Source organism: Silurus meridionalis, chromosome 2 (genome assembly GCF_014805685.1).
Source record: "Silurus meridionalis isolate SWU-2019-XX chromosome 2, ASM1480568v1, whole genome shotgun sequence".
Taxonomy (NCBI): Eukaryota; Metazoa; Chordata; class Actinopteri; order Siluriformes; family Siluridae; genus Silurus; species Silurus meridionalis.
The window spans coordinates 27,181,553-27,193,804 of NC_060885.1; the positions used below are offsets into that span (position 1 = coordinate 27,181,553).

General features: G+C 39.9%; 1 protein-coding gene across 1 annotated transcript; it reads right to left on the minus strand.

Moving 5' to 3' along the window:
• Positions 1-3,831: 3,831 nt before the first annotated feature.
• utp25 (UTP25 small subunit processor component) lies at positions 3,832-11,998 on the minus strand. Its single transcript, XM_046836461.1, has 13 exons — positions 11,842-11,998; positions 11,515-11,554; positions 10,373-10,550; positions 9,633-9,854; positions 9,429-9,517; positions 9,134-9,332; positions 8,038-8,234; positions 7,741-7,957; positions 7,250-7,452; positions 6,984-7,166; positions 6,634-6,743; positions 6,122-6,367; positions 3,832-5,894 (listed from the first exon to the last, which is right to left on the minus strand). Exons 1-13 carry the CDS (start codon positions 11,940-11,942, stop codon positions 5,636-5,638), a joined length of 2,244 nt encoding a protein of 747 aa, XP_046692417.1. The 5' UTR covers positions 11,943-11,998; the 3' UTR covers positions 3,832-5,635.
• Positions 11,999-12,252: the final 254 nt, after the last annotated feature.

The window sequence follows — 12,252 nt, forward strand, 5'->3', positions numbered from 1 at the left end:
GGGACTCCAGCAAACCACAGTGAGAGCCATTATTCACAAATGGCAAAAACATAGAACAGTGGAGAACATTCCCAGGAGTGACCGGCCTACCAAAATTACCCAAAGAGCACATCAACGACTCATCCAAGAGGTCACAAAAGACCCCACAACAACATCCAAAGAACTGCAGGTCTCACTTGCCTCAGTTAAGGTCAGTGTTCATGACTCCACCAAAAGAAAGAGACTCGGCAAAAATGGTCTGCATGGCAGAGTTAAAAGACCAAAACCGCTGTGAGCAAAAAGAACATAAAGGCTCATCTCAGTTTTGCAAGAAAACATCTTGATGATCCCCAAGACTTTTGGAAAATACGCTGTGGACTGACGAGACAAAAGTTGAACTTTTTGGAAGGTTTGTGTCCCATTACGTCTGGCGTAAAAGTAACGTGTGATGGTCTGAGGCTGTTTTGCTGCTTCAGGACCTGGAAGACTTGCTGTGAAAAATGGAACCATGAATTCTGCTGTTTACCAAAAAAATCCTGAAGGGGAATGTCCAGCCTTCTGTTCGTGACCTCAAGCTGAAGCAAACTTGGGTTCTGATCCAAAACACACCAGCAAGTCCACCTCTGAATGGCTGAGGAAATGAAGACTTTGGAGTGGCCTAGTCAAAGTCCTGACCTGAATCCTATTGAGATGCTGTTAAGATGTAGAGATGCTGTAAGATGACCTTAAAAAGGCGGTTCATGCTCAAACTCTCCAATGTAACTGAATTACAACAATTCTGCATAGAAGAGTGACCAAAATTCCTCTACAGCGCTGTAACAGACTCAGTGCAAGTTATCGCAAACGCTTGATTGCAGTTTTTGCTGTTAAGAGTGACCCAACCAGTTATTAGGTTTAGGGGCAAACACTTTTTCACACAGGGCGATGTAGTTTTGGATTTTGTTTTCCCTCAATAATAAAAACCTTAATTTAAGGTTGTTGTGTTAAATTGTGTTACCTTTTACTAATATTTAAATTAGTTTGATGATCTGAAACATTAAAGTGTGAAAAACATGCAAAACAATAAGAAATCAGGAAGGGGGCGAACACTTTTTCACACCACTGTAAATGCTCTTTCCCAAAAAAAAAAAAAAATATGTGCAATAACACTTTTTACTTATTTCCTTCTGTATTTTTTTGTGCAATAATACTTTTGATTTATTTTTCTTTTCAAAAATGTGCAATTACAATTTTTTTTATATATATTTTTTATAATTGTATTGATCTTTTTTTTTTTTAAATAAATGTGCAACTGGAAGCTTCTGTCACCAAAACAAGTGCAATTTCTGATCTTGATATGTGTTTGTGTGTATATATGTGTCTGAATGTGTATGAATTCAGTCCTGCAGATTTATTAGTGATTGTGTTTTTTGATTAGTGTTTATTTTTTATTCCTCACTTTCTTTCTCTCCGGTTTTATTTTTTATTTGAATCACTTTTACACCAATTAGCAATTTAAGCACTCTGAACCATGACAGACAGACAGACAGACAGACAGACAGACAGACAGACAGACAGATAGATAGATAGATAGATAGATAGATAGATAGATAGATAGTGAGAAGGAGAGATGATCCAAGAGAGAGAAGAAGGTGAGAAGTTAGATATATTATGTTACGAAAAGTTTGCGGACACCTGACCATAAGATCGTTGTGTGCTTTTTGAGCATTGCATTCCACATTTAGTCGCAATTTGCTCTTATAATTCTCGCCACTCTTCTGGGAAGATGTTCCACTAGATTTTGCAGTGTATTTGTGGAGATTCATTCAGACACAAGGGTGTTAGTAAAGACAGGTAGTGATGTAGGTGAGGTGAGGGGCCTGGGGTGCAGTCAGTGTTCACCTTCATACCAAAGGTGTTCAATATGGTTCAAGCTCTATAGCAGGAGATCTTCCACAACAAATCATGTAAACCAGATCTTTATGGAGTTTGCTTTGTGCAGAGGGACATTGTGATTCTGGAACAGGTTTCTGTCTCCTAGTTCAAGTGAATGAAAAGTTTATGCTTCTGCATCCCAAAACATCCTGTACAATTGTGTTTTTAGATTTGCGATAACAGTTTGGTAAAGAACCACATCTGGCTGGGAAAGTCAAGTGACCCAATACTCCTGTCCATAAAATGTAGATCGATAGAAAGCCAAAGATAGACAAGTTAAAAAGATAGACAGAAAGAGAGAGATTGTCGATAGTTCTGCACTGGGTGAATTAAGAGCTCTGTTGCCATGGAAACCGTGAGTGTTCAGTTAACCTGTTAACTCCTGACAGTCAGCACAATGCTGCAGTGCTACAGAAACAAATCCTTCTCATGTCAGAGCTCAGATTGGATTATTACCCAAAATCTGATTTATCACAATCCTGAGATTATTTTGTGAACAGAAAAAAACTATTTACTGAAATATTACAAAAATAAAGAAATGTGTGAAATCACAACACAGATTTCAGCTACAAATGAAGATTTTTCTCTCTCTCTCTCTCTCTCTCTCTCACACACACACACACACACACACACACACAAGGAAAGCATGATGTCAAGGTTTCCAAGGTAACAAGCTTCCAGCATCGTCGTGGTAAACAAGGAGAAAAAGTGAGACAGATACACATCAGGAGAAAGAGAGGGGGAAACAATGTGACCTTCCGCACTCACTCACTCACTCAATCACTCACACGTATATATATATATATATATATATATATATATATATATATATATAAAGCAAGGATGAAAAAGGCTGTAAATTATTAATATTTAAAAAAAAAATAAAAACAGATTTTGCTTCCGCTTTTCATTAACAGGAGAAGTGTGTGTGTGTGTGTGTGTTACAAACATCAAACAAAATAAAATCTTTTCCTCGGACCAGAGCTTTTCTCTAAACCCTGCATTTTAAAGAACAGTGCAGAAAGTGTCCCATGTGGAACATGATACATATTATTGTATATGGGATGCATCTGCAGCAGAACTCCATATTCTATATTATAACATCTTATGCTCTGTCATAAAGCCCAGATCAGCAGAGGGTTTTAGAAACGTTCCTGTCGTCTTCCTCCAGATCTGTGTTCCTCCGTACAGTCTTCCTGTCACTGAGCTCCACAGAACCTTCCTCTCACTTCCTCATGGCTTAGATTGTGCTGCCATCTGCATTTCCAACTGTCAGACCTTATACAGACAGGTGTGTGTGTGTTTCCTAAACAGGTCCAGTGAATGCACCACATGCAGTTGGAGTCCAAACATTAGAAACCTAAAAAGATGATTGAGAGAAACGAGCTGCCGCTTTATACTGTGTTCCTTGAAATGGATATAAGGTGCAACATAAAGAGCGTGAATATAATTAATTTATTATATACAATTACAATATAAACTCTAACACACTCCTAGTTTATATTTCTGGTGTGTTAAGGAGCTAAGTTCTCTCAGGTGTGTGTGTGTAAGAAAAGACATGTCATGCATAAGTAATGACTGGTGTTTCGTTTTCATGTTGTCAAACCACAGTCTGAAAGCTTTTGTTTCCTCACACTGGACAGGAGGCGTGTGTGTGTGTGTGTGTGTGTGTGAGAATGTTTATTTAATGAGGAGTTTAACATGGGACAGATATTTCCTCACTTAGGGCCATTTGTGAGGTCACTTCAAGGTCAGTGCTGAGGTTTCTCAGCCATGAGATGAACGAAAGCATGTGTAAGACAGAGGTAGAGAAAACATCTGACAGATTGTATGTGTGTATAAATAATAGTGAGAAAATGAAATAAACAAATTAATAATAATAAAATGTAAAATTTTTACAATAAAAAAACAGGCAATAAAAAGAATAAAAATAATCTCTGTGGTGGAATTTATAATTTATTTTATAGCATAACAAATATAAATAGTTTAGATGATAAATGACGGATCAAAAAACAGACTGATGTGTTTAAGGTCTATATATCTAAACATTTTTTATTCTGAATGTGAATGTGCTCGAACTCAGGAGGCACTGCCTCAGAACTCAGACTGAACGCCAATGATGCTATTTTGTAGTGCAAACAGCCCCGTCACCCTGAGACTGAAAGTCAGTAGCAATTTAAGCCAAAAAAAAAAAAAAAAAAAAAAAGTTTAACAAGTGTATCATACAAAATATTCTTCTGTTACACCTTCCACACATAACTGTGGAGCTTATTTAATGACATCACAACCTCAGCACATACACAGCTTCACCCCCGAACCAGGTTTTCTATAGAAAGTACAAGAATCTGTAATACAATCAATGAATACTGTATATAAATGTCTATATTTATATCTCTTTTTTTTTTTTTTTTTAACTGAAGTTTAGTCTTAAAGCCAGATTGATAAACCCTGATTTAGATGCGACACTCAAATGTGAATTCAAACAGAATGCAATGATTTGCAAATCACATAAACCCAAATTTTTCTCACAATAAAACATAGAAAAACTAATGTTTAAGGAAAAAATGTCATTTTGAATTTGATGGATGCAACACGTCTCAAAATAAGTTGTTACAGGGCAGCAAAAGTGGAAAAAGTGTAGTTAAAATTAAACAGTTTAAAAAAAATTTATTTCTTTTTTGGGAACCATGCATCATCTTCTGGACTAAAGAGGAGAGGGACCATATGGATTATTGTTAACATTCAGTTCGGCAGCCTACACCTCTGATTTCTGACTGCATTAGTGTCTGTGGAATGGGCAGCTTGCACATTTGGAAAGGCTCCATCAGTAATGAACGGTATATACAAGTTTTAGGGCAAACAAACGCCTCCATCCAAAGCCCTTGCATATTTAAGCAAAACAATTCTAACTGCATCTATTACAATAGCATGACTTTCTAGTAGAAGAGTCCAGGTGCTGAACTGGCCGCCTGCTATCTAGACTATTGACCATTTGAAAATATTTGGTGCATCACGAAATGAAAAATGACAAAAAAGACCCAGGACTGTTGAGCATCTAGAATCCAGTATCAGACGCAAATGAGACAAAATTCCTCTCCCAAAACTTGTGCCACGGGTCTCCTCAGTTCCCAGACATATACAGGCTGTTGATAAACGATGTGACACTACACGGTGGTGAACATGACCCTGTCACAACTTGTTTTGAGATGTGTTCTAGCCATGAAATTTAAAATGACCCCCTCCTACCCCCTTAAAATGGTAAATTTCCTCGGTTTAAACATTTGATATGTTTTCTATGTCGTATTGTAAATAAAACATGAGATCTGTAAATCATTGCATTGCGATTTTTATACATTTTACACAGTGTCCAAGCTTTTTTGGAACTGGGGTGGTATTTTTAAAAAACGTTCTCTGCTACTGTACTGTATATAAATAAATTCACCTGACACATGTGACTTGTACAACAAGCTGTGGTGTGTGTAACAATTTACTTATTCATGTGACTCGAATGAATCATGTTAACTGATAAATCATGTGGCCCAGGTGGCACAAGGGAAAAATTATTGAAAGTGGCTCAGGTAAACCAGATGCCTCAAGTGACACGGATGACTCGGGTGAATCAAGTGAACCAGGTGACTCAAGAGTCATGTAACTCAATGGATTCAGGTGAATCAGGTGACTCAAGTAACACATGAATAAACTGCCATGGGTGTTTGTATAGTCATTTCTCTTTCTCTCCCACTCACACACGCTTCTCCTCCCCCGTGATGAAAAGATGGACAGACTTGTTGGACTGTGTCATGCTCGCAGCTCGCTCAACCCCTGTGATGGCCGCCAGTCTGTGAGCATCGTAGCGAGAGTAAAGAGCCGTGCTGGTGAAGGAGGAACTCATTGCTCCGTCAGAGCCGCCGACCTGCAGCATGTTACACACCTCGCTGTAGAAATGAGCGTACGTGGGTAGAGCGTAGAAAATCACGTTCTGGATTCCTCTAATGGTGTACCTGAGAGAAAGAGAGAGAATATTAAAAGAAGACAGACACATACACAGAAAGACATACAGATACAGCGATAAAGACAAATGAGGAGAGAGGAAAAGAAAGAGATGGAGATAGAAAGAGACAGACAAAGGAATAGAAAATGAGAGAAGGAGTGAGTGAAAAGGAGTCAGGGAGAGGAGGTCCACTGAAAATTAAAATTAGGAAACAGAGAACATAGATCTCACACACACCTCTTATAAAAGTGGAACCTCTCAGAGAACAGCAGGAACTGTTTCTCCCCTTTGCTGAAGTAGTGGCGCGCTCGGGAAACATCGGATTTCGGCGTGTACTCGCTTATCACCGCGTAGCTCATGTCCTCCTTCCTCAGGAAGTTCCTCACGCGCACAAAATCGAAATACGACGGCACGTAGATGAGCGTGTGTGACATCACAGAGTCCCGGTACTGCGGGAGAACCTTGTCCACGAAAAACTGGAACCTGGAGCATTGTGACAGATGTAATTTTACAGCATATTTACATTGAAGTTTAAACCGGGAAAATAAATAAATAAATAAATAAACTGGGCAAAAAAAACTGTAGGCTGTCTGGACCGAATCAAAGGCACATAATGTTTAGGTCAATTGCGCCCTCTAGTGTTCACTGTGCATATCACAGTGAGATTTTTTCCATCAGTGTTGCTCACCTTAATTTTTGGACACCATAATTAACTTATTATAATAAATATATATTTTGTCATCTCTCACCTGTCATCCTGGTCCATGAAACTGTCCGAGTGAAACATCTGGAACACATGGGGCAGCTGGACAACCACCTGGCAGATGGAGCCTGTTTTAGGAAGGTTTTTAACTGAAACCTAAGACAGACAAAGAAAGAAAAAATATATTACAGCAATATCTTCTCTTAAATAAGAGAATCAGGTGAATCATGTGACTCAGATGAATCAGGCAATGTATATAAGTAAAACAATAAAAGACAAAGGTGTGTGTGTTTGTGTACCTGTCCCCTTTGGTTATGGCAGTGTTTGGTGAGAATGTTGTTGATCTGTAGGTCCTGGTGAGTAAATGAGTGTGTGTGTGTGTGTGTGTGTGTGTACCTGTCCCCTGTAGTTATGGCAGTGTTTGGTGAGAATGTTGTTGATCTGTGGTTCCTGGATGGAGCTGAACACAAGCGTCTGTCTGTAAAACCTCGCCCAGTTGTTTAGGTTCCACATGCGCACGCGGGAAAAATCCACGCCGTGAGAATCGCGTGGCTGCAGGTTCACGTGCTTCATCACGTGCTGCAAAACACGTCATCGAAAAAACAAGTCAGTTCAGTCTTTCCTGAGGTTTAGTACTCAATCTGACGCTCGAGGTTCCTCACCAGCACGTGCTCCCAGTTCTGCATGAGGAACATGTCACTCTGCTCCAGAACCAACAGCTCCACGGAGGACAGGAAGTCAAAATCCCGTTGAGCCTCTCCGTCTACACCGATCAGCGGCCTCAGGCCCAGAGGGGACGCCACAATGATGTCTGACGAGTAGAACGGGGAATAGAGACGCATGCTGCGTTTCAGGATCGACACGCCTAGATAGACAGACATAGAGACAGAGATGGAAAGGGGGGGGGGTGGGGCGATGTTGAGGGAGGGAGAAAAAGAGAGGGAGAGATAAAGGAGAGATGAAGAAGGAGAGAAAAGGAGAAAGAGAGGGAGATGAAGAGGGAGCTAGAGATGATAAAATGGAGGCTAAAAGCGCCCATTACTTATCTACAAGAACCTCACAGCCTTGTGTACGTGATATGACACACACACACACACACACACACACACACACACACACACACACACACACACACACACACACACACACACACCGATTCTGAAGTGATCGTCCACGTTTCCGGAAAAGATGGTGTGATAATCGTCGGGTCGGTGCTGAACAGTTGGTTTGGACTCCGGCTCGTCTCCGTACTCGTCTTTAAACCTCTTCTTGTTGCTGATGTCCATCTTTTTCCCGTCGCTCTCCAGCAGCGAGATGAAGGTCTGGATGATGCGGAATGCTCCTTCACGAAACGGCACCAGGATCACAACCTGCAGGAGGAAACGCTTCATGCTCAGGATGAAGGAGTCACTCGGAACTCTATGTGATCTATAAAGCAGTGAGGAGGTACTTTAGGTCTGGTGAGCCCCTGATCCCGAAACTCGTCCTCGTCCCCGCTCTTAGACTCCTTCAGCATAGCATTATGGGTAAGCACCCTGGAGTTGGCCTTCAGGACGTGGTTGAGAGCGTGGAGACAATACGCTCGGCGAGTCTCTGCTACACCGCCCAGCACAGAGCATTCTGGGTAATAAACATCCCTGTAGGAACCTACAGACATTGAGAATAAAATAAATGCACCGCCCTAGTTGTGGGCTAAGACACGCCCACTGTGAGGTTTCCGAGGTCCACTAGCATGAGTGACCCCAAATAGTCAAAGATTCGATGCTTTGATAGGAGGAACCCGATTTAACTACCAATCTCATAGTCGCAGATGTGTTATGAAACGAGGGCCGTGCCTTTTTGATCATAATTTGTGCTCGATATCAGAATTCACATTGAACTTCTGCTTTTCTCCCGATATGTTAATATACATTCTATTATGATAACAGTGTGTAAAAAAAAAAAACCTCTTCAGCACACACAAACTCACCATTCGACTATATATATATATATAGTAAAGTATATATATATATATATATATATATATATATATATATATATATATATATATATATATAAAGTGTTTGATTTGGATTGCGCCCACTGTGAACTCATAACAATATATATTTAATACCCAGTAAACCAAACATGTGGTTTGAGACACAACCAAAGTGAACTAGCAATGGTGTTTCTAGGGCCTATGTGGGGAACAGGTTACATGGTTTGGAACACACCCAACTATGTTTAATATCTCCTAGTGTGGACTAATATAGGTGTCTATGTGGTGATTTGAAACTGTGGACTGATGACCTTATATAGAGAACAGGGCATGTGGATTGGGACATGGCCACAACAGTGTATAAGGTGACCTATAGTAAATATAAAGGGTGTTTTGGGACACATCCACAGTGACAGTGAAATATTACTAACGTGGCCTATAAAGTAAGCAGGGAGCATAGTACACTATATAAAGAGTGGTTTGAGACACAGCCAATGCGAACTGATGATGGTTTTATAGAGTATGCAGTTTGGGATGCATCCACGGTTTGGGATGCGTTTTTTCTTACCCATGAGCCTCAGCAGCTCGTCCTGCAGGTCACTGAGTCCTGTCGTGTGGCCCCCTTCAGGTGTGGAAGAGCGATTGATAGAACGCCACTTCGGCTCCAGCGCTTTATGGAAGATCGGGAGAGAGACGGATGAGGACTGGGCCACGGCGGGAAACCTCTCCAGGGGGCGTGAGCAGTGCAGAACGCCGAGTCTGGACCACTGATGACAAAAACAATCAAAAACATGGGGGAAAATAAATAAATAAATAAAAATCTTTCAGTCATGGCGACTGGAGAAGAAGAAAAAAATTCATACCTTAACCTGATTCCTGATTCTGGAACCGTTTGAGCATTTGGTCACTTCATCTTCACTCAGCTCGATGTCCTGATGCACTACAAACATGTCTGTGTGTGTGTGTGTGTGTGTGTGTGAGAATCACAGAACACACCTTCAGCACCATTCATTACCAACCAAAAACATGCACATTCAACTAGAAGAATTGTAGGGAAAAACCCAGACCTTCTTGTGACATGTCGGTTTTCTGCTGCTCTCCGTCCACCGGCAGGTTCGACTCCAAACTGAACCGTGCTTCACCTGTTCTATCGGTGAACTCTTCACCCTGCTCCTTCTGCTTCCCATCTTCTTCAGCTTCCTCTTCCTCAGAGAAGCCTGCAGCAGTTTCATCAGCATCACCACCATCTGCATCTCCATCATCTCCACTCTGCTCTGTGTCTCCATCATCTTTTATAAGAGAAAAAAAAAATTCTCCTGATCCCTAATCCAGGATAAATGTAGAGAAAATAAGAGAAGAGCAAACAGAAGACTAAATAAAAGACTGGGTTTTGCGAATTCTGCCCCAGAGTCTGGAATCACAAATCTGCTTATGATTTCAGAATCATGTTCTTTGATTTGAGAATCCGGTCTCCAGGTCAGCTCCAAGCTTTCAGAAGTCAACCTCTTACTACTGGCTGTCCACATCCAGAATGTGTTCTCCAGCTTTTAGAATCTCAGGATCATCAGGAATCCTGCCCCAGGCTTCACTGTCCTCTTGTCCAGATCCCACTTCTAACTAAGCCTTCTTTTTCATGTTTTTTCCACAAGTGGGCGAGTCTCAGGGACTGAACCTGCACCATCCGTTGGTCAACTGAAACTTCTAATGTTCAGTCACAGAAGAATTCCTTCAGAAATGCCCAGTGTTCGATATTTAGACATTAAAATCACTGAGACACAAAATTAAGGAGAAAATCAATCACACAAACCTTCATCATGGTGGACCAGCTCTTGTACATCCTCCTCCTCATCTTCCTCACTTTCCTCCTCCTCCTCATCAGCAGATGCGGTGGTGTTTATACTCAACAGCAGCTTTTCATACGCAGTCGGTTTTTCCTCCTCCTGCTCTTCGTCACTCTCGCAACCGGAGTTTTCCGGACTGTTGGCCTGTGAGGAGACAAAAAATACTTTCCTGTTATTAAACACACACACAGACACACAGTAGGAAGGTGAAAGAAACCGTGTCTGAAAAAATAAAATATGCCCATATTATGTGTGAAGCGATACGCATATTCGTACCAAATACGTACAGCACTTTCGGTTCAATGCACAAGTGTAGTGAATAAAATCCTTTCAGTTCAAATACAAAATCCCTCATGAACATTTTAGTTGGTGGACAGAAAATGTGTTTGGTCTCTGCTTTGCACCTAGAGTGCATTTTTTATTATGATTAAACGTGAAAACTTCAGGGGTATACAAAAAGAGTGCAGTGTCACTGTGCCTACTCACTCTGTTTTTACGACAGTCTAGTGTTATGGGTTCTTTAGAGTTTTATGTCCAGCTTCAACAATTTCTCTTAAAAGCAGAAAATTCCTGACAATTCCACATTTTGAGGGAGTGAATAAATGAATGAAGGATGTAATGTTAAGTCATTTGTTAAATTTGTTGTAAGTAAAACATATCTTTAGAAAATTAACACACACACACACACACACACACACACCTGCATTACCAAAACAGGGTCTGACAAATGTAAACAATTTAATTCATTTGTTTCTATTTTTTATTTAATCAATTTAATACAAAATGTGTTTCAACTTTTTTCATATATAAAAAAACGTTATAAAATATTTTATATGTTTAAAAAAAACAGGTATTTATTTAAAATTGTTTTAAAAACTAACTGCTGATTTTTTACATATGTTAATATAATAAACTGAGTTAATAAAAAACGACAAGCAATTTTATGTTTTGCATTTCTTTCTCCTTACAGCACCGTAACTGAACCGAACCGTGACTTAAAAACCGAGGTACGTACCGAACCGTGATTATTGTGTACCGTTACACCCCGAACCCAGATTCATTCATCATGCAATAATAAAAATGTCTATGTTAAATATGAAACACTCACCAAGCGGACAATCTGTGTTTTCTCAGCCCTTTCAGTCACACTAAAACCGGAAAAAAAAAACATTTCAAATCTATCAATTTTTATATTCTTTTAAAATAAAATAATTGATTTGGAAGATTTTTGTAATCTGACTGTTAGTCGTGTTTAATACATTATAAAGCCACACAAATAAAATGAAAGAAATTAACTCGCAATACATCGGATTATTCTCTATTAATTGAAAGTTCGGCTCGTGCGCTTACAGTATTCGCTAGCCGTGAGCTACAGTCTACACAAAGCCTTCTAAAATGTGATAAATCCACATTTTACAGATGAAACAGCGCTTACTCATCATCAAACGGATGCTGTTCCCCAAATTCTTTTAGGTGTTTCTTCTGTTTTTTAGTTAAATTGCTCGCATTCTGGCTTTTTTGCCTTCTTTTGCCCATTTTCTACACACACGCGTGCCACTCTGCAGGTTTCTTCTTCGTTAGTTGTTTTGTTGGCCAGTTGGAGCGCGGCAGCTCGCTACTGCGACCCCTGCTGTGAAGGAGTCACTACTACAAATTACAGTTCTTAATCAATCCATTTAATGTCAAAAGTAAAAGTTAAATGTAATGTATGCTTGAAGCTACCATTTCCCCCCAAAATCACGACTACACGACTAAATTTGTATAATCAGAGTATACATCAGGTTTGCGCTATATTGTATTTTGTTTTATGCATATATGACAGTATAACATACTGTCTTGTGTTGTC